The 27,224-nt window shown below is 40.4% G+C and overlaps 2 protein-coding genes across 3 annotated transcripts in view; both read left to right on the top strand.

Moving 5' to 3' along the window:
* The window catches only part of atp2a2b (ATPase sarcoplasmic/endoplasmic reticulum Ca2+ transporting 2b), a 37,354-nt gene extending 28,601 nt beyond the window's left edge, over positions 1-8,753 (top strand). Inside the window, exons 18-24 of one of the 2 annotated variants that reach the window (XM_041810067.1) lie at positions 181-401; positions 507-709; positions 1,441-1,526; positions 1,636-1,769; positions 3,059-3,176; positions 3,285-3,405; positions 7,760-8,753. In XM_041810067.1, the coding sequence (XP_041666001.1) occupies positions 181-401; positions 507-709; positions 1,441-1,526; positions 1,636-1,769; positions 3,059-3,176; positions 3,285-3,405; positions 7,760-7,773 (897 nt within the window). In that variant the 3' untranslated portion in view covers positions 7,774-8,753. Of the gene's footprint in view, positions 1-180; positions 402-506; positions 710-1,440; positions 1,527-1,635; positions 1,770-3,058; positions 3,177-3,284; positions 4,824-7,759 lie in introns of those variants that run through there. The other variant, XM_041810066.1, reaches the window with a different exon arrangement.
* A 3,486-nt stretch (positions 8,754-12,239) lies between these two features.
* Positions 12,240-27,224, top strand: part of LOC121525015 (breakpoint cluster region protein-like) — a 135,259-nt gene continuing 120,274 nt past the window's right edge. Inside the window, exons 1-2 of the mRNA XM_041810705.1 lie at positions 12,240-12,295; positions 12,577-15,081. Of these exons, the coding sequence (XP_041666639.1) occupies positions 13,467-15,081 (1,615 nt within the window). The 5' untranslated portion in view covers positions 12,240-12,295; positions 12,577-13,466. The remainder of the gene's footprint in view (positions 12,296-12,576; positions 15,082-27,224) is intronic.

The raw sequence follows: 27,224 nt of genomic DNA, 5'->3' as shown, positions 1-27,224 counted from the left end.
TGGTGCAAAGATTGTATTAATTTTCTTTGGTTGGGTGTAAAAAATCTTAAATTAGATTTCAAAAAGTTTGTAGCAACCCTGGTAAGGCAAAAGTTAGATAACGTATGTAACGGTCTCCCATCTTCTTGCACATTCTCTTTGAATAAACCCTGCATTTCTGCTCTGCGTTCTCTCTTTCAGACTGGTGATGGAGTGAATGACGCACCTGCTCTAAAGAAGGCTGAAATCGGTATCGCCATGGGCTCAGGGACAGCTGTGGCCAAGACGGCATCTGAGATGGTGCTGGCTGATGACAACTTTTCCACCATCGTAGCTGCAGTGGAGGAAGGCCGAGCCATTTATAACAACATGAAACAGTTCATCAGATACCTCATTTCTTCAAATGTGGGCGAAGTTGTCTGGTAAGTGACTGGAACCTGTGATAAACACATTCTATTCCCTGTACTGTTAAATCCAACACATGTATATCTTAAAGCATTTGATAACTCTGCTCTTTTTGTTTCTAGCATCTTCCTAACAGCCGCTCTAGGCTTCCCTGAAGCCCTCATCCCTGTTCAGCTGCTCTGGGTAAACCTGGTGACTGACGGTCTGCCTGCCACTGCTTTAGGCTTCAACCCCCCTGATCTCGACATCATGAGCAAGCCGCCACGTAACGCCCGTGAGCCCCTCATCTCTGGATGGCTGTTCTTCAGATACCTGGCTATTGGATGTAAGTGTCTGTTCCATGTGGCTTTCCTGAGTGATGTTTTGTTCTTATTAGCTTGGATTTCCTTCTGATAATCTTTAGTTTCCTTTACTGTTGGAACAAACATGGTAGTAGTGGGTGGTATAAGCTGTTGTCAAGCAGTCATACTACTGTAAGCCCCAGCAGTGCCAACTGATCCATCAGTTAAGTTATTTTAGCACTGCATCTCCTTCAAATTACATCAGCCCCACACACACTCAAAGGTACATGTAGTTATTTTGGTGAAGAGGGGAAAAAAACAATAAGATGCTCTATGCAGTTCCATACTATTAAGGCTCAATTTATTTCCATGTCTCTCAATGGCTTTATGCAACTATTTGTAACTTTCTGGCTACAAAAGCATGCTACCATGGGGCATACTCCTTCAGATCATTGGGGTATTTGTCATTTTTTGGCACTTTTTTCTCTGTATGAGGCTGTATTGATTCAGGGTCTAAACACTTACTAATTTTATCAACACACATCAATCATTATATCAAGTAAGGACTTTGTTAACTGAACTTTCAAAAACATTTTGGTTGAACTTGTGATTTTTACTCCAAAACAACCTCTGAGGTGCTAGTACACCCATTCAGAAAACTATAATAATAATGATAAATCACTGCAATAATCTGTGTAAAAGCCAGCATTAAACTAGTCTAAATCCGTCATATTCTGTTTGCGTTTCTGAATGATATCTGTTTGGGCATCATCAGGTTATGTTGGTGCAGCCACTGTCGGTGCTGCTGCCTGGTGGTTTGTTGCTGCCGAGGATGGTCCAAGGATCACCTTCTACCAGCTGGTATGAACTATAGCCACGCTTCTGCTATCATAGCCATCACCTTGACTCAACCATCACTGACCTTTAGCTGATCAGTAATCTGTGTTATTTGTCCTTACAACTTTTGTAGAGCCACTTCCTGCAATGTGGTCCAGAGAATCCAGACTTCGAGGGTTTGGACTGTAAGATTTTCGAATCCCCTTACCCCATGACCATGGCCCTGTCAGTGCTGGTCACTATTGAGATGTGCAATGCCCTGAACAGGTAAGTGTGTCCAAGTTAACTTGGCATTATTTCTTGTAATGAAGCTATAGTATAGTAACTGAGCTCTCAGCCTGAGTTGTTGTTAGACTCACAGCTCACTTGTTGCCCTTAAATGGGGAGTGCTTACAGCCAAACCAGCTCTCTACAAGGTTTATTTACTTAATGGTATTTTTCCTTGTTTTCTTTAAATGCATTGTTATGACCTAACAAGAGAGAAAAGCAGTTATAAAGTGGCACCAACCCCTGCCAGTGTGGTCTGTGTTATGTATTCCAGCACATTTTAAGCAGTGAAGCAGCCATTCAAAATGAATTGGGTTTATTTTCAATCAGGTTAGGTCACATTAGTGTGTGACAGTGGATGTTGCTTGCATATGTAGTAGAGACTTTGCATAGCACAACGCTCCATATAAGGGCTGCTCAGTTACGGCAAAAATGATCATTTTACTTGATATTGAGATCTGAATTATCAAACAGTTACTCACATATTTTACAACATCTATAACAAATGTATTTATTGAACCTTAACATTCAAAAACATTTATAAAACAAGAAATATATGAAGTAAGAATATAATTATTAATATAAGAAATATTATTGTTAGTAAATAATCAATTGAGCATGTTGTAAGTAATTATCATGTACCCTTGTCACAAAAATACAAAAACCAACTCTGAAACATTCACTACATAGTAAAAAAAAGCCATGAACAAAACAAGCACATGGTATGTGGCCTACTTTTATCACTATTATCTTGTTTTCATGATTTTTGGGAGCTAAAATTTTTAATTTAAATTAAAATTTGATGAACTTCTTTGCAAAATTTGATACTGGTGACAACACTGAATGCAGCAACTTGATACTGTCTGATTGGACCCAGATAGGTTTTTAGCACCCTCAGATTAATTGATCCTGATTAAGCGCCTTTTTTGCTTTAGTATGGATTCTGAAGAATCATGTTGCAAACACAGGATAATGAACAGCAGATAGTGTACTATTGCAATATTGAACTTCTTTAAAACTTATTTTAGCAAACAGAAAACAAAACAATAATGATGACACACAAACTTTATATCAACCTGGCATCCAGATGTTTTCTTGAAAGAAACACGTCAATTATTATACTCTTAAGATAAAAACACACTCCATTAATTCCGGGATTGAAAAATCCTGACCACAGATTTAATAATTGACATTGAAAATGTCATCAGACTAAGCATATTTTTCACATATTGTGACAGCTCACTGAGGGAGCTTTTTAATAAACATGTCATTTTGTCTCTGTTGCTCAGCGTGTCAGAGAACCAGTCCCTGCTGAGAATGCCTCCCTGGGAGAACGTGTGGCTGCTGGGAGCCATCTGCCTCTCCATGTCACTTCACTTCCTCATCCTCTACGTGGAGCCGCTTCCTGTGAGAAACATTTTGTGTTCGACACAAAGAATAAAAAAAAAGTTCGTCATGTTATGATGAGATGAAATTATCTGTATCTCTTTATTTGTCCTTTGTGGTTCCCTACAGATCATCTTCCAGATCACCCCTCTGAACCTGACACAGTGGCTGATGGTGCTAAAGATCTCTCTGCCTGTCATTCTTCTGGACGAGGTTCTGAAGTTTGCAGCCAGGAACTACCTGGAGCCCGGTAAAGAGCTGGAGAAGCCCGCCGGCTCCAAAGGCTGCTCCCTGTCTGCATGCATGGAGGGCATCTCCTGGCCCTTCGTGGCCGTCTCCCTCCCCCTGGTCCTCTGGATCTACAGCTCCGACACTAACATGGCCGACATGTTCTGGTCCTGACTGACTCGAGCACAACCTTGACTTTTCCAACCCCCACCCCCACCTCCACCCATCCACCACCATCACCCCCTCCTCCCTCTCCTCCCTCCCTCTCTGCCTTCTTACATGTGCATAGCTAGCGAGTGTGCGCGTTTGTAGAGTTAGTGTGTGTAGTTGTGGGTGCGTGCCGTGTGCGTGTATGAGAAGGACCAACTTTAACACATGAAACGTAACAAATAATATAAAATGTTAACAGTGAGAAGTCAGCTGGCTTAAGTTTGGATCAGATGCGAGTGTTAGAAGACCATCACTCCCGTAGCTGTGGACTTTGTTGCTGGTTTCAAAGATATGTCGCCAGACCTTTTTGTTTTCTCATGTCAAAACTGCCTTTAAGGTTTATATTTTAATAGAATATAATCTGTCTCATGTCACTACAGTAACAACACCAACTTGTTTTGTTTAGCCTCCCCTCTTCATGAGCAGAAAGTTAAGATATCAGACATTAATTTTTCTGTACAGAGATTGAATTTTATGCAATTTCATTTTTTTACGGCTTTGTACATTTTTTGACCAGCGTGGCTTAAACATTCCGCCTTGATTTCTTTTCTAATGTTTACCATTGTGTCTTCAGTATACACTCAGAACTCTCTCAGAGAGGACAGGCTCCGTGTGGCCGACAAGGACGGGGAAAGGTTTGGGAGTGACAGTTTGAATGCTCCGCTTAAACTCAAGAAAAACAAAAAAAGCCGCATGTCCTGTGACCAAGCATGAATTCTGTGTGGTTTCTCATTCTAATTTAATTGTTGTTTGTCCATTCCAGCCCCATGTTAGCGTAAAAATTAACTTCCTGGATGTTTTTTTACTTAAATGATTTGAGATGAAGCCAGTTTTTCTGCACTGGGCAGAGCACAGCTACCTCAATATGATAATTTTTTGCTCATCTCTAGATGCTTTTCCTAAATGACCTTGCAAACGTGTAACATCTGAGGTGTGCCCCTATTTGCTTGTGCAGAAAACAAAGAACAAAATTTGCCTTCCCTCTTAACATTTTTAAGGATATAGTTTGTATTGATTTTGACATTCTTAACTTTATTTGTGTTTTGCTTTGGAGACAGAGCTGAGTGGGAATGACTTTTGTTAATTATGTCTCCATGGCGTTTGATTCAAAGGACAATAATATAAAAAATAAAAATCTAATACAGAGAGTACTCCAAATGAAGTTGGACTGCAAATCCCAAAATGTTGTTTTTTTACTCCAAGGAAAAATACACTCATAAACCCTTTGAATCAAAGTGTTTTCTGTCTTTCTTTATTCAAAAGCATCAGTCTGACAAAATTCATATCCAGTGTTACATATATGTACATTTGATACTTGAACACAATCATTTAAATCATATGAATGCATCATTATCCTTGGCACAACATGACAGGCAGGAGGAATCCACCACACAGAGATCTTGTGTATATTTGACTTTTCTAGGCTTTAATATTTAGAGGTCTTAGTGTGCGTTGGGTTGACCACTCTGTGTGGAAGTGTAAAAACATTGAATCAAAGCCCATGTTGTCAATAATCTTGGACCACCTAAGCATTGTTTTCTAAGGGAAAAAAATCCACATTTGGGGGGGAACTCCTCTAAAGCATGTTTTGTTTTTGACTGAAGCCTGGTTTGTTGGCACTGTGTATTGTGTTCCACTTAACAACTGTGTGCTTTTCTTCCTCAATGCCTCCATTGGCTCCCCTGTCACTAGAGTGAGTATCAATTTACTTTTTTCCACACGCAAGTTCTTACTATACAGTCTGATAAAACAAGCAGAGAGCAGTCCTTCAATATCAATTTGAAAAGTAATCCAGGATATAGTGTCGAAAGCCTTGATTGTTATTTTACAATATACATCAGATTTTTATTTAAAGTTCCCAAAAAGTTCCTAAAATCTAATCAAAAATATTTACTAGATGCCTGCGTGCATCCAACCATAAACACACAAAATATGTATCAGCCATATCATTATGATGCCCACTGCTATGTCAAGCAATCTAATGCAACTGTTCTAACAAAAGTCTATTTCAATTGTATATATAGTAGGGATGCACCAATGCCTCTTTTTCTTTCTAAGTACAAGTGATAACATTTGAGTAAAAATGCCGAGTACCTGTATGACAAGTCGGTATAACCATTACAACTCCTAAAATTATTTTTTATTCAGATTTTCTTAACCCTCCTCTTGCATGCTCTACTTTTGTCATCCTTATTTATGTCTAAATATCAACACTTCACACATCTCTTTAACTTGCCTATCTACTCGAGTAATGAGGAGCTAGCATCATGTTGTAAAACAACAGGGAACTATATCTGCAATGGTTTTTGAGTACGAGATCTTAGGCTTGGTATTTGCAATAGGGATCAACCAATTATCCACCTGGTTGAATGTCTGTATCAGCATTTTATTTTACAGAACGCTGATAATCAGTTTTTAAAGAGTACACTTTTAAAAGAAAGGGTACATTTTTTTTTGTTATTTTTTTGATGATGCAGTTTTACAAGGGCTGTCAATGATTAAAGTCCCTGTAAAGTGATTTAAAAAATCTTTCTTTTAGGTTTGTTGTATGACAGGTCACTGGGTTATGAACCACTGGACCAAATTTGAGTCATGAAAAACATCTCTAAGTTTATCAAATTAAGCTTCAAAATCCTGAAAAAGTAGGTACTAAAATCTAGATGGTGTGGGTGTGTCAGTTGAATGAGCTGAAGCCATGTCAACTCAAGAGAAATACAATCCTCTTAAAGTAAAAAAAAAAAAAAAAATCTTCTGATCAGAGCGCAGTTGCCTGGCTCTGTGCCAGAGCTTGGGGATTAAATTGTTTTCTGGCACAAATCGCTCTATTTTTAGACTTTTAATGACCCGTAGGCTACCATGGCTGATAGATTTGGGAAATTTTTCTCACAATGAACAAAAACACAGCATGTAGCAGGCTGTTAACATTTAATGAAGGCAGTGACAGCGGCTAACAACAGACTATACTGAGATTAACTGCTTGGTGGTTTTATGTCATTGTAGCGTTAGGGGGTGGGGTAATTCCCCCGAGTGACTGGTGATGTCATTGGCTTAAATATTTGCCCTTCCCAAGTAAAACCAAGCCAGGAAAGGAACAACTTTCTACAGTCTAAAGTCAAAATTGAGCAGGTCAAGTTTGGATACATAGCTGCTTTTATTTTGAAAGCAAATAAGGAACTGTGGGTAGATAGAAGATTATGACATGAACTGACCTACAGAAAAAGGAACTTGATGTGGATTGAAGAGAAAATAAGGGAATAGTAAAAGGGTAAATGCTTAATAACACAAAGAGAAGATGATTTATGACTTGCCTGCTGAGCTGTCTTGAGTTTCAAAGTGAAATGAGACATTAAGGAATAGCGGTAGACTTGTTTAACACCACTGTGACCTCAGGGAGACGGCAGTGTCTCCAAGCTGTACTAAAAGAGGCAATAAAGCATGCAGTTAATTGAGGTTTTTTCAAATGCAAATTATGAACCCTAGTTGATTGGGATTATTGCTGCCAGCCCTAAGTTTTACTATGTATTTTATTTAGGGAATTTTGTCTTCATAAATGCAGATCCAAAAATCTACATGTAAATATTAGGTATCTTTATCATAATAATAAATTTTTGACCATGTCAACAAAATCTGAAATGTAAACGCTTTGTAGACATGGAAGTAATTCTAAGGCTGCTGTGTTGGATGCATTATCAAATCTAGCCCTAATGTTATGGCTGATTGATGTTCAATATCATAGATGAGGAGAAACAAGACAATTGTTTTCTTACTTGTTGCATACCATATTTGGATAATGGTTTCAAAGTTTGAACATTAAGTGTTAAAGCACAGTGTATGTTTTCATACATTTATGACCATTAAGACATTTTCTATAAATTTATGAAGATCTAACTCCCTGAAAGGAGTTGCAGTTAAAATGTAAATCTTTAGATTTAAGATGGGAATTTTGGCTGCAGATTTGTATATTAAAAATAAATGAGGCGCTTATCTTGATCACATGCCAGTATTGTGAATGTCACTGCGTGCTGTTCGTTTCACTCCCCAAACACTTGCTTAAATTCACAAGCCAGTACCTACACATTATTTTGGTAGAAGAGACATAAAATATTAAAATGTTAAAAAACCTCATTCTCGATCTTCTTGTACTTATGTAATTTTCTCTTTTTCAGGTTGGCTCTCATAAAAGCTTCTACAAAATTCCTGAGTGGGCTCAGAAGCTGGATTTTCCCTTCTGTCTGGCATGTGTGCTCACTCTGACCCTCACAGACGACATGATAACCAGCAGTGTATGTGACAAAAGGACTAATTTTCACAGTAATAAGACCAATCCACAGGGGTGCTCTTTGGCTGGAAACAGCTTTGCCCCTTGCGCCACTATACATAACCACTCACACACTTCTTACCTCTATGTGCAGATGCTTTATCAACATGACTTTATTCCAGTTTTGTGTGCAGGGAAGTTCTTGACACCCTTCCTCCTTGCATGAAGAGCTCTTTTCCATCTACCATGGTAGTTTTGTCACATAGAGAACCTTAGAAACCCGGGGTTGAACGGTCTTAGCTGTACATCAGTGTACAAAAAACATTCATGCATGCGTTTAAGCTGTACGTAGGCTTTGCAATTTGTATTTATAGATTCTAATGTATAATAATCAAAAGACATATTAAGATGGTTTTAAGATGGATTTATCGCAGATATTAGAAAATCACTGTTTTTATTGTAATGGTTTGAGTAATTTGCACAATGTAAGACATGAAGAAATGACTCATGCTGAACTTGACTGTGCCCTACTTGATTTTTCTCTATTTTTTATTCTTTTTTTTTACTTTACTTTTTCCCCTTGAGCTACTGTTTCTGATCCACTTACTTTCTGATGAAATAATTCTTAGCAATGAGGACAATGGACTTACTGTGATTCAGTGGTAATCCTGCAATACAACAGTGTTCTCCTCTTTTCTTATAATCTTTGCATTCTAATCTAATTATCATGTATTCTTTTCAACTGCTGTAAAACTGTGATCTTATGTGAGGGGGCCCATGCTGCCCCCTCTGCGACACCTGGTCGAAGAACAATATTTACCATATGTAAAAAGTCGATCATTATTGAGGAGTAATAATGATTGTACATGCATTACTGAGGTTGTGGTTTCAGGTAAATAAACAATAGAGTATTTGAGATGTGTCTGGGCTTTTTTTAAAGGATCAGTTCCACACTTTACTTCACAACACCCATATACTGTATAGTCATATTAAAGGAAAACCAACAGCCCGAGCTTAAACTCCCTGGAGGAACTTGGGAGTTGAGTTGACTTGCTGTACCCAGTGGACAAAGAGGCACCTCTTATCTTTTTGCTGATGCTGAATGTTTTTTACACAGACGAATCTTTTAACACTCCATTTTCTTTACACCAACTGAGTCTTTTCTGTGGGAAAATTCATCAAAGGCTGCCCTGCAACAGAAGTAACAAGCTTTAAAAAATACTCTATGGAAATTACCAGTGTTGTTTCTAAAGGTCTGGTTTGCTTTTGATGGTCACGTAAGGGCGTTAGTATTAACAAAAGATGGTTTTAGAATCAACTTAAAACCTCTTACAGGAGCTTTAAGCTCTGGTGAGGACCTTTAAACTGCATAATATAGTTGCCCTTCTGGATAGAGGTGGTTCAATGAAGGCAATTGCCTGGGGCCTTGTGCTCAAGGGGCCCCAAAAAGTGCCTTTAAAAAAAGGTGTATGTTTTCAGTTTAAATTATTAAGACATGTAGTTTTAATTTAAAGAAGAGGCTAACAGGCAGGATTCTCTCCAACAGTGGGAGACATTTTTAAGGAGCAGTACAAGATACTTTACAGATATTTTTTACACTCCTACAAGATTAAATCATATGGGATTAATCAAAGATAGTTTGAGTTGGAAGTGTAAAACAGAATATGGCCATGCCTTATGGGATTTCCAAAGGACTGGTTAGAATGTTATTTCCCCAGATCACCTCAGTTATGTCTCCTTGGAGAAACAGTTGTACCTAATTGAAGCATACTCATTCGGAGTTTTGATATTGTGCTCAGTTAATCATATGATTCTTGAAAGAGACGAAAGTTCTGACACTCTAAATGTGGAAAGAAGATAAGATGGCAATAGGTACAGTGCTTAACAAATTTATTAGACCACCACCCAAAGTAAGGTTAATGCCACAGCTGCCCTAAATTAACAGCATTGGTAATTAGCAATCATTTTTTATGTTTCTGCAATGGTTAATACACCGATATGTAGAAGCTCTAACCGAAATGATATTTTTAATGCTAAAATAAAATTATTATTGTTATCCATGAATTTTCAAATGTACTGATTTACAAATAAACTGAAAAAATAGTAAAGCACGTAATTATTTCTTGATTAATATGTCAAATTATAGTTATTTACTTGCATTCCTGAACAGAAAAATGAGTTTTAGTGGCTGAATGTTATGCTTGATTAATTTCTGACTTCTCAGAGAAGCCCAGTGAGCCGGCTCAAATTTGGGTATAAAAAGGTGAATTCAGTTTGAAATTCCTCATTCTTGTTCAAACTGGTAAAACGTGGAGAGCTCACTGAGAATGAAAGAGTCCGCATTAAAGCACTTCATGATGTTGGATGGTCTCTGAGACAGATAGGGAAAGACATAAAGTGTTCTCACAGTGTGGTCAAGTATGCTTTGGAGTCAATTGCCAAGACTGGTTCTTACAAAATGCGCCAAGGAAGAGGCAGGAAACCAAAGTTAACTGAAGCAGATGTCAGGCACCTCAAGATTTAAAGTACTAAAGACAGAAGGAAGACCACTGCTGACCTTCAGGCAGAGATGAATGCTTCTAGATCAGAGTCTAAGAGAGTCTCTAGAATGACCATAAGCAGACGACTGACAGAACAAGGCTTAAAGGGAAGAATAGCTGCTAAGAAGCCATTATTGAGGCCTGCAAACATCCAGAAACGCCTCAGATTTGCCAGGGAGCACAAACACTGGACTGTTGATGACTGGAAGAAGGTTCTCTGGACGGACGAGTCCAAGTTTGAACTCTTTGCTCAACATCGTCATGTTTATGTCCACAGAAAAGCTGGAGAACGTTTTGATGCCAGATGCATTGCACCCACAGTGAAACACGGGGGAGATTCCATTATGGTATGGGGTTCCATTTGTGGATACAGCGTGGGCAAATTAGTGAAAATGGACGGTATCATGAACAAGAACATCTACCACAACATCTTAGTGCATCATGGAATCCCTTCTGGACTGAATCTGATTGGTCGTGGGTTTATATACCAACAAGACAATGACCCCAAGCACACTTCAAAGCTGTGCAGAGAATATTAGACCAAGAAAAAGGAATCTGGAGTACTGGAACTGATGAACTGGTCAAGTCAAAGTCCGGATTTGAATCCTATTGAACAAATTTGGGATTTAGTAGATTCAAAGATTGATGGCACAAAAGTTTCATCTAAAGTAAGTCTGTGGGAACAGCTAGAAACTATTTGGAACTCAATAACAAAAGACACTGTGGAAAAGTACATAAAAACAATGCCAGCAAGAATGCAAGCTGTTATCAAGGCCAAAGGAGGCCATACAAAATATGAAGTTTTTTGGTTATTATGTGTAAGAAGGACTATTTAGTTGTTTCAGTTTGTTATTTGCCAAATAAATAACAATAACATTTTTAGTTTTAAACAAGTTTTTGAAAGACTTCTAAAATATTTATGTTTTCTCGTTTTTATGACAGGTGGTCTTATAAATTTGTTAAGCACTGTACATGTGGAAAGATGCTAAACCAGAAAAATGACTTCTCTAAAAAGCATGGGATAATTTAGGCCATCATATATCGTTTACTATGGTGAAGCAAGTAAAGTTTAAATTATAAAAAAGTGGCTGAAAGTGAGTATAGTCCTATCAAAATAGATTTTGATTATCCAAAAATGTCCCTGGGGAGGACACATGACCCCAACAGATGTCTTTATATCAACAATTTGTAGTTAAGTAAATCAGTGTTTTCATGAACGGGACCATTTCATGAACAATTCATACTGGCTGGCATTACTGTGAATTGAATTCAGGGTAGAAATGTCAAAAGTTTGTGTTGTAAGGCTACGCCAATATTCCACATGGTTTTTCCATGAAAGGTCTAATATGTTATTAAAACAAGAGTCACTGTTGTCTCCATTATGGAGTTATCCTGTTTAATCTATTCCAGAGATTTTATTTTATAAGCAATGGTTGATTTTTAGGCCAGAAACATTTTATGACTCCCTGTCTTCGACAGAGAATTTTAAAAGCATACACATTTTTTGAAAACTACTAAAAGAAAGTATAAATACACACTTTACAGTATGTGGATATCATTATATTTTCCAACGGTGTAATAGTGCTCATGTTTTATGTGTTGTCTGAGTATTTGATGAAATATGTAACTTACAAATGATAATGACGGTTTATTTCTGTAAACAAGGTTTTGTTAACCTCCTAAGACCTTGAATGTACATATGAGGACATCACATTCTGAGGGTTATGTTTATATAATCGCAGACTTTCATTGAAAGGTTTTCTGAGAAATTTGTAGCGTTTTATGCCAAACATTTCTTTACCACCAGGTGGCGGTGTCGTGCCAAAGATACCAGACGCACTCCCACATGTTCTGTAACACCTGCTCGACAGGTACTGCCAGGAGCTTACAACGACACTCAAAAGGTACGTTACATAAAGACAGTTTGGGCGTTAAATAAATGATTTATTTAAATTTGGGAGCAGTTTTAAGCTTTCCTTTTCGTTATGGGAGTATAAAACGGGTGTAGCTTGATAAACACAAAGCAGCAGTCACACGCTGAAACATGCTAGCGTTCTGGTTTTTACATGCTAACGCTGCTTGAGTTAAGCTGTCTTTCTAAACTAAATATATGCAAATAAGTTTACAGCCAAAAAACAAATCTTATGAATAGTCTGCATCTCTGCTCTGTCTCTTTAACCCGCAGGCTCACTGTCACTCTGGTCCCTCCCATTCTCGCAGCCCCTCCAGTTTTGCTGGCCTGAGATGGGAGCACACGCAGCTGCACCATCAAGGCTGAAGAAACGAGAGAAATCTGGAGGAAAAGAGCGTTTAAAACAACGATACATCTCTCAAGCCGTGGAATAAAAATGGGATAACAGGAGGATTGGTTTACTTCCACCGGATCCTAGCAGCTTGATCGCTTTCCTGGGAGAAATTCAGATGTTGTCGTCGCTTGTGTTTTGCGCTTTTTATTCATTCTCCTTGAGCGCTGCTGGTACAAAGGCGCTCAGTCCGGAGCAGCACCTGGGATTACATCCGTATGAATGGGCGAGAGTGAAGAGAGCCTTTGTCACGAACATACACAGACGGTAAACATAAACAGTGAGTAAACATAGGAGGATTAAAACACTTTCTTTCTTTTCTCTTCCTCTCTCTCTCCCTGGAAACTGGTGCCATCCCATGAGGACAGATGCTGTCATTGTGTCGAGGCTGAGATTATAAAAGAAAAAAACAGTCTCCGTCTGAAAGTGGCCTTTTCTGGAATAATGTACGAGAAAACCAGGCTCTATCACAGCTTTTTATTCCTTTTCATGCCTCACTTATTCCCTCTGACTGAACATCCAGGTTCTCTTGTTCAGAATGGGATGTATTGTTGCATCTGCGCAGCCCACGACAAGTGTCAGCAATTAGACTGTGTGTTTCTGAACGGGCTACCGAAAGGCTTGTTATAAATATTGCCACTTCTTTCTAACTGTAGGTGGCCATCATTGTCTTTAAGGATTTTTTGGTGAAGCAGACTTGAAAGTGCCCTTTGGCATCCTTCACCCAGCTTGTGTGAACCAGGGTCTGTTACAGGAATAAATCAGGCACAACATGGTGGAGCCGGTGGGTTTCATTGAGGCGTGGAAGGCACAGTTCCCAGAGTCCGAGCCCCCCAAGATGGAGCTGCGGTCGGTGGGGGGGATCGAGCAGGAGCTGGAGAAATGCAAGGCATCCATTAGGCGCTTAGAGCAGGAGGTGAACAAGGAGCGCTTCCGCATGATCTACCTGCAGACCCTCCTGGCCAAGGAGAGGAAAAGCTATGACAAGCAACGGTGGGGTTTCAGAAAGACCCCCCTGAATGAGGGGGTGGACCCTGCGGCCACACAAGGAGCGGAGTGCCAGTCTCAGCAGCCACACATGCAGGAAACTGGTGGAGTTGGAGTGATAGTTGGAGGTGGAGGGTGTATTCCTCTTGGTAGTGGAGGTGATCGGAGCCGATATCAGCCCCTTGACGGATCTGGAAGGTCCAAACCCAGACCTCCACCAGCCAGGAAGTCAGCATCCCACGGAGATGGTCTGGAGTCAGCTTTTGAGGTGCCCCAGCAGGCTGAGTCGACCTCTTGTGACAACCTCGATGGCCTCTCTCCGTCCAAACAGAGAAGCAGTCTCACTGTTTCCCCCCGCCGGCCTAACCTTCCACCCCCAGATAAGGACCTGCCGTCTGACCCCAAGGACAAAATGGGGATGGGACTTGGCGTAGCAGCTCTTCGATCTAACTTTGAGAGGATCAAAAGGGCAAACTCTCACTCTGCAGGCGATGTAGCAAAGGGCCAGGAGAAGCAGCTGCCGCCGCCGCCACCATTCTACACCAACATGGAGTTCCACCACGAGAGGGGTCTGGTCAGGGTCAATGACCGCGATGTCTCCGACAAGATCAGCTCCCTGGGCAGCCAGGCCATGCAGATGGAGCGCAAAAGATCCCTTCACTCCCTCCCAGGTAATCTAGCAACAGTTGCAGGGGAGCTCCGTGCCAGGCCGGTGTACAGAGGTCGATCCACTGAGAGCACCTGTGGTTACGACGCAGAATATGAAGATGGGGAACCAAACCAGCGACATTCAGGGAGGGCTAATGGGGGCAAACCTCCACCCCCTCCGTGGCAGCCCTCTGAGTTCCAAGCCTACTCCAGCGTCTACGTTGGTGGTGTGATGATGGGCGAAGGTGGCGGAGGTGACGGGAGAGGTAGTGGTGGAGGCAGCAGTGGAGTCACAATGAGAGACATTGGCGGAGGTGATGACCACCTCCTGACCTGGCCGCGTCGTTCCTACTCCCCAGGCAGCTTTGAGGATGTCGGCGGAGGTGGCGGTTACACGCCAGACTGCAGCTCCAATGAGAACCTAACATCCAGCGAGGAGGACTTCTCCTCAGGCCAGTCCAGCCATGTCTCCCCCAGTCCTACCACTGCCTTCCGTCGGCCCTTTAGGGAGAAGAGCCGCTCGCCGTCCCAAAACTCCCAGAACTCGCAGCACTCCTTCGACAGCAGCAGCCCTCCAACCCCGCAGTCCCAGAAGCGTCACCACCGACAGCAGGGTCACGTTGTCATGTCTGAGGCCACTATTGTGAGTGTTCGGAAGACCGGGCAAATCTGGCCACCTGCTGTCCACCATGACCTTATGCCGCATGGCAGAACATCCCACGATAACAGTTACCATCACGGAGACCATCTAGGTGAGTGTTTGCTGCTCTTAAATCTTTGTTGGGGAGGAGAAGAGGCCTATTTTAAACCCCACACAGAAACAAAATGCGCCTGGTTTGGCACTGAGGGAAGAAAAATGAATGAATGCCTGAGTGAATGAGTGTAATTTAGTCATGCTGGAATTATCTTGGCACCGCTTCTTTCTCATTTAGAGCTCTTTCTCTGACTAATATTCCTTCCCTCTTAAAACCACCAAGCATCCAGATGTTCACATGATTAATAGTATGTGTGTGATAGTGTTTGTGCTTGCCAACACTTTGGACTGAGTGTCCTTTGCATGGCCTTGTGTGGGAGACAGATGAAAGATCCACCTCTGCTTATGCCTGGAATGTTAGCCGGGTGGGTGAACAATAAATGCGGTCAGTCTGGATTGAAACTGCAGGCATAGTCTTACCTAGACGACTCCTGCGGCTCTAAGAATTGAACTCCATTTGCAAGTCGTCTTTCTTTCTGTGTGACTCGAAGGTATTTCTATTGTACCTTAAGCTAGTGCAGACTAGGACAAAAGAAATCCACTCTAATCTTGACAAACCATTATCTTCAGCATCCCTAACTGCTAAATTGCAGCCTTGGAGCCATGGCACCTGTAATAGAGCAGCAGCAAGCAGATAGATGTGCAGCCTGGAGCTAAAATCACTGGCACTGACTAACTGACTCAAGACCAACAACAGAGGGGTGTTTTGCTCAAAGAAGCATATTAGGAGTTTGCTGTAATTCCTTTGAAACATTTCCAATGTAGAGGCTTTGCCAGCTCACAAAACACTGCTCTGGTAGTTCACATATCTGACATAAATTTTAGATATTAAGTGCTGCTTACAAAGAAGCAGTTAGTTGTGGTTGTGCACGTTTTACATGTCATCTCTCTTTGGTTTCTGCAGTTAAAGTGATCAGTGTCTTGGCGCCAATATATAACAGATTTGGGACCAGTGCCTGGCCAGACCAGACAGGCTGCAGGGTGCAAGCATCAGTGCCAGAAAGAAGCAGGGGGAGGGATGGAGGTATAGATAGAAAAGTGCAGTATAAGGATTAGAGTGTCTGAGGGGAGTAAGATTGTTAATTCTTCCATATTTGATACGCTTATAGCTTTAAAACTATTGAATCTCTGGCATCTAAATGATTAACAGTATCAGAAAGTCCCATACTTGAGGAAAAATACCTCTGTTTTGTAAAACACGTTCATAGAAGAGGAAAGGAATCTGTCAAAAATTGCAGGCAAACTCCTACACGCAGTCTAGATTGCACAAAAACATTTGCAACATGAAACTATAAATTAATGGGTGCCAAAGACTTCTACATTTGTCTGCTATCACACTGAAGTTTATATTTTGGCAACATGACAACCCTAGATTGGTGGAAGTAATGATGAAAGATTAAAAAAGAGTGAAACTGTCTATGCTTATTTTGTTAAAGGACCTACTGAGCCTTTACAGCACAGTTGCGGCTAATTGAAGTATTACAAATCTCAATATCATCAATAGTTTCTTGTTTTTACATGCTATTAGGAACTAAAGGAATTACTGTCATCACTCTGCTGCCTGATACAGATACAGATCTCTTTGCCTAAATATCCTGAACAGAGCAGGTCTCAGTGCATCTATAATTCATTTATTTCGATGGAGGCACTGACGAGTCACCCCTCATGGAATCGACTAAAATGTTTTTCCAGACAGACAGGATACGACTGCCCGAGTACAAGATTCTGTCATGACATACTGCCCATAACCATCTCAGACATATTTGCAGCGCAAATCAATCATCCATAATAAAAGTAATGTCATGACACTTAACATAAAGAGTACGTCTGGACCATATTTGTAACATTATTAACAGATGCCTAACCATAATCGACCAATGAGAAACACTCCACAACAGTGGCAAGGACAAACATCCTGCCTGGCAGAAACCTTGAACAGAGCAAGATGCATTGGTTGTTTGTGTTTAAAATCAATCTGTATGGACTACAGTTATTATCATCATCATACTTTAAGTTAAAAACAGGTCTAGACTGTATACCCTTTGTAACATCATATCATCAGACATCCAACGTTGTTCAACCGATGAGAAAGCACTTGGCAATAGCAGCGGCGAAAAATGTCCTACTGTGCAGAAACTTCAAGAATAAGCAGATTTATTTGTTGTTTATAGTAAATTAATCAATTGGTCAAAAAAATTAACATGACAAAATGTCTTAAAACATTATTTACAGACACAAGGGGTGTAATGGCTCACAGAGGTCATGGTTTATTTCGTACCTCGGCTTAGGGTCATGAAGCTGACAGTTAAGAATAAAAATAAATACCCCTAACAGACACCCGACATTAATCAACCAGTGAGACAGGACCTGACAACAGTTGCAAGGAAAAACTTCTTGTCCTGCAGAAACCCTGAGCAGAACCAGAATTATTACTAATTTATAGCAAAATGAATCGATCAAACAAAAAAACAACATCAATCAACCAATACAAACACACTTGGTACTAGGGGCAAGGAAAAACTTTGTAAGAGGCAGAAAACTTAAGCAGAACTAGAAAAATACAATTAAGGGACTTATGGTTATGTGATGTGGTGTTAAGAGGCACGCTGCCTGTTTGAGTTAAATCTTTTCCTGATAAACAATTTATCAGCAATTAGAAATTTGACAGGCGGGATGAGCAAAGCAGTAAAAGTAGGTTGTGAAGTTAAAAACAGGCTGCAAAATTTGTTAGCAACACAGAGAATGGCGACCCAGCATAGCCACTGACAAATAAAATACTTTTTCAAAAGCTAAGGCAAAAATGTGATGTTACTTTGTCTTTACAGAAAGTTCTGTCTAGATTTTTTTTTACAGAAACCCTGTGTTAAACAGCTAACAAGAAAGCCCTGGGCAACAGAGGCAAGACAAAACTGGGCAGAAGTCTTGAACAGAACCGGAGTCATTGGTGGCAGCCATCCGTCACAACTGTGTGGAGAAAGTAGGCTAGACATCTTCACTTTTAATGACTACTCCCTGATGGCATGTCATGGACAAACACCATAATGAACTACAATGCTAACATGCTTCCCCTCATACAGCAATTAGCATCGTGCAAAGTTAGCAGCTAAAGCTAAAACAGCGATTCTCCAGCAAATGGCTAGCTAATTCCCCAGCTGCTATGTTTAGGATTATTGCTGCGCTGTCTGCTCTCTTTGTTTAACATCTTTTCCACAACAATGAGCTCTGTGGGGAGTTAGGCGAGCCGGAAGAGCAGGGACGGAGACAGGAGAGTGGGGGGATGTGTTGCAGACAGAGATGCATTTAGTGGGATAATCTGGAATTTGAGCATAAGAAGTGAAATGTTGGTTGGACACCCTGCAGAGTGCTCTTGTTTTCTAGCATGGGGGCTTTAAGCTGAGGGCAGACAGGCGAGGTACTTGTGGTAAAGGTGATGACAAAGATGCATCATTCTGGCGTTCAGTGTGTAGATTTCTAGCCAACCAGAACAGAGAGAGGATAGTAAGGAAAGAGGAGTGTGTTTTTAGTGGGTGTCTGATGATAATAATGAAGAGTGGGATGGTGTTGTGAGAAGACTGAGGGAGGCAGAGTGCAAGGCAGAGCTGTCGTTTCTCGCTTCAATGGTCAGGGATGCGGGGGCTGCAGAGAGGCACAGATGGGAAGAACTCTCCCGTTGCGTAACAGAAACACACAGACTCTGGCTCACACACAAAGACACACACAGTATGATGTATACTCTGTTACCTTGAGGCTGCTTTGCCTTCAGCAATAGGTGCACATGTATGCTTGAGATAATGGTCCAACTGGAGGAAGGATGTTTCATGCCAGTGGTTGACCCAAGTCTAGAGGAGTCACACCATCTGCCAGAACCATTTCGATCAAAAGGGATTCTTTCCCTCATCTCTTTCTTCTCTTTCTCTGCATGCCAGCTACAGTAGTAATTGCTCCATAGTGTGTTTTGTTTATTTAATACAGGGGGTGGTTTTAAGGATGAGAAGTTCACATGCTGAGCAGGTCTTAGTGACGGTGACAGAAAACAGAGCAACACGAGCGAAAGATCAGAATAGAGAAATCTCTCTTGAGTGTCATTCAGTGGGAAAGCAGAGACGTCTGGCAAGTGAAAACTAGGCTTGTGAAAAAAATAACAAAAACATGTTTGGAGGCACAACTATCAGCTGCCAACTTTTCATTTTGAACTCAGCTAAGCAAACATGAGCGCAGCGATGTTACATCATGTATTTGATAGTTTGTGCCGACTTCGATGACTGACAAGTCTCTTTCACATCACTGTGACTCAATTTTTTATCTCACCCTGCAAGCAAAGGCGAAGCAAATCTCATTAAAAGAGAACATAAGACTTGTTTTTAGGAGTAGGAAGTCCTACAAGCCCCAATTCCAAAAAAGTCCAGACGTTGTGCAAAATGTGAATAAAAGCTGAATATAGGGATTATCAAATCCTTTTCAAGCTTTGCTCAAATAGAAACAGTTCAAAGACAAAATAATTCATGTTCAAACTAATAAACCTTGTTTTTTTTTTTTAAAAAGAAATATACACACATTCTGAGTTTGATGCCTGCAAAACATTCAAGAAAAGTTGGGACAGTGGCAAGAAAAGATGGTTAGAATTGTGGAATGCTAAATTAAAACACTTAGAACATTTCACAGGTAACAGGTGATAGTAACATGATTAGGTAATAAAAGAGTACTCCTGAAAGGCTCAGTCATTCACAATCAATGATGGCATGAAGTTCTCCAAGAGCTTAAGCAAATAGTTCAATGAGAAGATTCAGAGAATCTGGATAAATCTCTGCACATAAGGGGCAAGGTTAAAAACCAACAGTGCATACTTGTGACCTCTGACCCCTCAGGTGGCACCGCATTAAAAACTGGCATCATCTTATGATGGATGTTACAATACGGCCATGTGAATACTTCATAAAACTATTGTCAGTTAGCACAGTATAACACTGCATCTACAAATATAGGTTAAGACTCAAACATGTGGAGTGAAAGCCATGTGTCAACATCATACAGAAGCACTGTCAACTTCGCTGGCACATCTGAGATGGACTGATCCAAAATGGGAAAGTGCGCTGTGATCTGATTGGTTTTGGAATCAATAGCCATTGAGGCTTCAGGCTGAAGAGGAAATTCAGTCTGTTATTATGCCAAGTAAAGAAATACAGCATCTGTGATATTGTGGGGGTGTATTGGTGCCCATGACATGGGTAACTTGCACATCTACGAAGCACCTTTTATACTCAGTTAAATACAGATTTAAGTGCAACATATGCTTCCTTCTAGACGAGTGGTTCTTACTGACTTGCTAACTAACTTCTTATGTAATTAAAATGTTGCAGTTTAGACCTCTACTAAACATTACTGAACAAAGGGCTAGGACAAAAAACTCTTGGATCTTGACCCACCAGTTGAGAGCTGCTGATGTAGACAATGTCTTTTTCAGGGAGGTCCCTGCTAATTTTAGTAAAACAACCCTAAGCCAGTTACAACAGCATAGCTTCACTGTAAATAAGTGGGGGCACTAGACTAGCATGCATGCAGTCAAGACCAGCCTCCCTTTGAAAATATATAGAGCATTATGAGTTGCAAAATATAATCATGGAAACCCGGCACTATTGAGCAACTTAAACCGCACATCAAGCAAGAATGAGAAATTCCAAGTTCAGTACTTAAACAATTAGTGTCTTTGGTTCCCAGATGCTTACAGAGTTATTAGAAGAAAATGTGATGTATTAAAGTTATAAACAGCTCTTGTCCCAACTTTTTTGGAATGGTGCAGGCATCAAATTCAGAATGTGTATATTTTAAAACAACAATAGCAAACCCAGTTAAGTTTGAACAATAAATATCTTGTCTTTGTCTTGTATTCAAATACAGATTGAAAAAGATTTGCAAGTTACTGTTTTCTGTTTGGAGTCATGTTTTACTAAACATCCCTACTTTTTTGGAAATGAGCATTATTTGTTATGTGCTGTAAGTGTGCTGTAGAAATAGGATAGAGAAAAGTAGAAAAACCAAACCCAGCAAACATTCCCGTAAAAGTTTGAGTGACATCACTGAATGAAAGAAGCTTTCAAGACTTTCCTGAAATGACATGGGTGGTTACCAAAAATGGCCGGTTTCTTCCTATGCTGTTTCCATTTATTCATTTGAAGGGAACTCTCCCTCTAAGCTGGGGAATACCTGTGGGTTTGTGTCTGTGAGGGCGAGGATGCCAAAGGAGGACAAACCTTAAAAAGCCTCAATGGTTTTATTGTCCACAAACTGTAACTCCCTCAGCTCAGTGCTGTCACCAGCAATATTTTTAGGCAGTTACAAACTCTCGCTCTCACTGTCACTGGCTACATCACTATAGGGGAAATATGTTTTTGCATGTATGTCACTGGTTCCCATGCATCCTGGAAGTCCTGAAAATTAGTTCACCAATTTTCAGGCATGGAAACAAAAAATATGGGAGAAAAAGCAAGCTGACCTGGAAAATCTTGTGATTTCTTGGAAAAGAAATGTGTAAACATTCTCATTATTTATATCAGGATTGTCCAAATTACATGTCATTTTCATTCATCCTGAGTGACTAAATTATGTGAAAGGATCACCTCAAATAGTGACAACAGTTTATGGACAATTATTTCAAAGTGCTGTAAGACTGGGCCTACATTGTGTATCAAAAATGTTACTCTTGGAATGGAGGGAAAATGTAAAAAATGGCAACACACTGTAAACATAGAGGGCCCAAATTACTCTTATAGAAGCACAATTAAATTCAGTATTTAAATAAGGCAAAACTGAGAAGAATGTGCATGATTTTAGAAAAAATAAAGGTAAGAAATGGATTATAAATGCCAAAACCAATATTCATATCACAGGTGTATATGAACTATTGTATGAGCAATCAGACATTATTTATAAGCATGGCTTTAGTCATAGACTTCACATCACTGTGATTGTCATGGAAAAGTCCTGGAAATGATCTTTAGAGAAGAGTGGAAGCCTTGTGAGTTGTTCCAGACGGGTTTTGTTGTTATTTGTCCCCAAATAAAGTTGTAAAGGCAACTCTAGACATTCCCTGTCTCCTAAAAATGATTAATCCCACGCAGCATGGATCCATTTCACCCTCTGAACTGTAGGGTAGATGTTAAAGTAGGAGGAGGAAAGTTATTGGCTTCTTAAAAGCAGTAAAATCATCCACAGTAGATGGATGGACTCCATTGTCTGCACAGAGTTTAAAGTAAGTCCAACCAAGTCAGTGTTATGGTTGTCTCTTCTGCCATCTTGGCAGATTTTGGCTGGAGAGAGGTGGGGGAGCACTCACAACCTGGGATGGTATAAAATAATCATGCCAAATAAAAAAGACTGAGCTATTCCAGTCAAGATTTTTAATGGACAAATTTAAATTGTAGTAGAAACAAGCCACACATCTTACACCTGAATGAGTTTAAGACTTGAAAAATACAACAATAGAATAACCTCAAGTTAAAAAGTTAAAAAGTTATGCTTTTGCCAGTTTGCTAAAAACATTGTAAGCTAACATCAGCTATGTCACCATCAACTGATTCAGTCTTTGCAAATATAAGAAATTCCTAACTTTTAAGTGCTAATGCTGCACTTGATGTTGTGCCCTGTAGCTTAATAACTAGCTTATAATGACCAGGCTTTGAATGGACTCACTCTTCATCAACTTCTCAATGCTAACTTTCAAAAGACCTAATAATTCCAACCATATTTTGCTTTTTTTAAACTGTACATATTTTAACCAGCAGTAATCAAAACTGAGCCTGTCAGTGTTTAAGAACAGATTAAATGAACTGATGCCATTAGTAATGCTGTGTGTGTCTCTGGGTATTTAGCTAAGTATATTTTTTGCTTAACAACATGATTTAAAACGTACACTCATACGAACTTCCTGGGAAATCAGAGTTAAGCATGTCACCCGTGTTTGTCTGTCTGAAGGGATTTTCAGAGAGAATGTGAAATCCTGTAACATGCAGCGGTCAGGGGAGATTGTCTGTAGCAGCAATGCCAGAGAGGATCTGAGGCTGTGTATGGTTCTTCCTGTCTGAGCCTTTGTGTGCAGTTGATTCAGCATGTTTCCATGTGTGAATGTTGTGCAGGCACCCAGTGGGGGTGGGCATGATGGGTAGGGACGGCTCACGAGACACAAGGAGATTTTGTCAGTGGTACCTCTGGCCAACACCACATGCTCTACAGTAGTCCAGCATGGCACAATGACCTTCTTTTCACACTGAAGGAGGGAAGGGGGGAGGAAGGGGGTGAGGTTCTGTGGCTCTTAGTTCTGTCTGTTATGTGAATTTGGCAGTGAAAGCTTCAGTTACCTCAGCCGACTCTCACACAGGAGCAGCAGGCTCACAGTCAGGCCCTGAGTGTTGGATAGAAGCATGGGAGGATAAGAAAGAGGTGGAGTGAGGCAGGGGGAGGGGGGACAGGAGAGGATCAGTCTTTCTTCCAGCTGGGTGCTCAGATCAGCGCTCTACTGTGCTGGTACAACCTGCACAGACCAATTATGCAGTCAAAAACGGTCGCTTTGTTCCACTTTTCTTAGATAAGTCACTGAGGAAAAAAAAAAGCCACATACGTACAAACTCACTCCAGATTTATATTCAGTATTGTCTTTTATATTGCTGATGCGCTTTATGCATTTGTTTAGGTCTCCACTATTTTTTTGAGTCTCACTTCTAAATAATCAGAACTAGTCTTGCAGTAACTTGTAGCATTGCATTGCAAAAATATGTTATTTCATCTCTTTTTGCAGAAAATAAACACCATGGGGTTTACATAAATTTAGTTTAATGTTTTTGATTGCAAATCTCTAAATCACAACAAGTATTACCCAAGTCTTGACTGTACTCTTCATTGTATGAATTTAAAGACACCCAACATTAATACACTAATGAGCAAACATTTAGCCCAAGTAGTGGGATCAAAACTTGCTCTTAAAAGGCAGACATTTCAAGCAGAGCCAGACTCACTGACGGATATCTATCTGGTCATGGCAGATTACAGTATAAGTAGCTCTAGATGGGGAATTTGTAGCCTTAAGGCCATGTTTTCAGGTTTAGCTTGCAGGGAGAAGACTCTGTTTCATTGCTGCCATTGTTGTTGACAAAGTTGCAGTCAAATGCACAACAACAGCTGACTCAGATCATACAATATTTCTGTGCTCAGGAAGCTCAACACTGACAAAATGAAGGTTTGGTTTTGTAAAGAAAAGAGGTACCACCATTGCAAAAGACAACTTTGAGGACGCAGGCCTTCAGTGATTGCTACCAATAACCAATGCATAATGCAGTGCAGCTATAAATCCAACTAAAATTCAACTGAAAATAATCAAATCAACAAGGTGCAAATATTATGAATAAGTACATGACTACATACAATATATAAAACCACATGATCATGTTTCAGCATCCAAGCAAATGTGCACTAAAACAGGCCTGAATGATATCAGTGCAAATATTCGCTTATTTGAGTGTGTATTTCTTCCTGCTGTAGAAGTCCAGCCTGGCATGGAGGGTGGTGTGTTGACGCTCGGTTGGCTCTGCTCAGGAGGGTGGAGCGGCCCCAGCAGCTACCCAGTGAGAGTCAAACTACCCGTTTGTTCAGCCAGAGCTGCCAGTTTCTGCCCTACACTCAAACATGAACCTCTATGAGTGTATTTGTGTTTGGCCTGCGTCCATCAGTTTGAGGCCTAGGGAGAGGCATTAAAAGGACATTAAAGCTAACCTTTGGGTGAAGGGAAGCAGATTGGATGATCATGACTAGACACTGCTGACAGACATACAAATACAAACACATAAACACAAAGCCCCAGCCCTCCAAAGGGTAATTATTCTCCTCTGCTTCTGTTTATTCCTGCTCCTTTTAGTGTGTACTTGTATACTTTTTAGGCCAAGCATCCAGCCACAATCTCTCCTCTACTGAGCAACAACTCTTTCTCTAAAAAAGTTGGAAAATCCCTGACATAAATTCTGGTGACTTGTTTCTCCCTGTGTGTAACTGCCTGCCCTTTTGAACAGCGGCCATCCTGGCTCTGTGCGAAATGGCACACACTGTCGCCGTCACTGAGACTGTCATTTGGATTGGCCTGACTAAAGGGAAACTGTGCTAGTTAGCGTCTGCCGCTAACCACTAACAGCTCACCACAGGCCTTTGGCCTTTTAGTTTAAGTGCTGTGCTGGTGTGTACTTTCTGGTTTCTAGGTTCCTGCGTAGCCTAGCTTAGCTGCACGGGTCGTTAATCACAGCGCTGTTAGGGACCTGGTTCAGGATGGGGGGTGGGATGGCGAGAGAGGCCTGGTTTATGGTCTCAGTGGTTAAGACCACAAGGAAACATGGCATCTATGAAGATGTATAAATATCAGGATGACTTAAACGGTCCTCAGAGATTCTAGATTTGTCTTGATTTACTGTTGCTCCAATGTAGTCATTAAAGGAGCAGTACACCAATGTGGGAGTTTGCTAGTCATGCTTGTGAAAAGAAATGCACAATATTTTTGTGATTCTGGTGAAGTCCAGCCAATATCTTTTGCAGCTAACAGTCCTGCTATGTTTTTGTGAATTGTATTGGATATAGGACTTGCTTTGTCTTCTGTTCCTTGGTTGCTCTGGTTTGTATCTATTTTAGTGCAGGCTTGCTACCTACTGACATGTCACTGGTACCAACACATCCGATTCCTAACGTACCAAATTGCAACATCGGTATCGATATTTCATTTCGACCCTATAACCCAAATAAAAGCCAGGAAGTACATTATGAAATGTATTTGACAGATGTGTTAAGTTACCTTTTTTTCTGCCATGTTTGACTAGCATCTTAGATATTTCTGCAAATCACTGACAATACCCAGGCAGCTTTTATTCTCCTGATGAGTTCTGTGCTCAATAACAAGTAAAGTTGGAGCAAGGTGCATAACTTGCCACTGCAGCACAGTAAGTGGAGGATTCATTTTTTCTGGGCTTTTTCTGTATATGTGAATAAGGTCAGGACTTGCCTGTTTCTATTTCATCAATTTTAAAGTTTCACATCTTTATGCCAGTAAATTATTAAATTTAGTAACAAACAACAGAAAGTTAAGCTGTTACAGAAATGCCCTAAAAGATACTTAAAGAGGCGAGTGTGTAGAGGAAATGTAAGGACTGCACATCACAACTATAGGTGTATAAAACAGGAGGATAATATGTTAATTTTGTGATGTGTAAAGAGGTAAATTCAGGTAAATCTGTAGTCTTCCTATACATACATGAACTGAATTGAAATCCTGGATTAAAATGCCACAGAAACCTGTCTAGTCATGCAAACATGTAAGCCTTAATCTCCACTCTTTATCTGGGAATTAGAAACTGGTCTAACAATCAGATTACCTTTTCCCCCTCTTATAACACAGCTGCAGTCATCACAGCACTAATGCATGGTGTCCTATATATTACAGCTGGGATTATCATCACCCACAAACCGTTGCTTGTATGTATGCATAGAAGATATATGGAAATAGACGTCATCGAAGGCATAAATTAGGTATAATCAAGTGATTTTCTTTCCACTGAATTATGGTAGAATATGATTTGTGGTTTGAAATTTAGATTTTCTTGCACCGCAGTGGCTCGATATTTCCATTAACATAAATCCACTGTTGCTTTGTTGATAAAATGAGTCATATTCTCTCTTATTTCCCGCCTCATTTCTCCTTTTAACTTCTCATCTCTTCCCTTTCTCTTTCTAATCATCTTTTCTCCATTTCATCCAACCTTTTCCTATATCCATTTTTTCCATCTATTTCTCCACATTTATGCTCCATTCATGCACAGATGCGCCAAGTTTCCTCTTTGCTTGGAGCCAATTAGAGGAGCATCACCTTTCTGTCTTTGTTTCCTCGGGTTTTCCACTGAGCAAAGGGGGAAAAGCAGTGAGAGATCAAAGTCACAACCCCCCCTGCAGGAGCAAGCAGGCTCTCCCTGTAATTGTCCAACAGGGGTTTAACTGACGAATGCATATAAAACAACACAATCAATGCCAAATGTCAGCAGCCGGCCTCCTAGTTACAGAACAGGATAGACTGCAGAGATAATCACCCTGCTTCGCCCCTTTTCCATTTCCTGCAGCTATCTC

This window comes from Cheilinus undulatus, linkage group 17, assembly GCF_018320785.1.
Source record: "Cheilinus undulatus linkage group 17, ASM1832078v1, whole genome shotgun sequence".
NCBI classification, from domain to species: Eukaryota; Metazoa; Chordata; class Actinopteri; order Labriformes; family Labridae; genus Cheilinus; species Cheilinus undulatus.
This window is presented reverse-complemented; position numbering and strand designations above follow the sequence as displayed.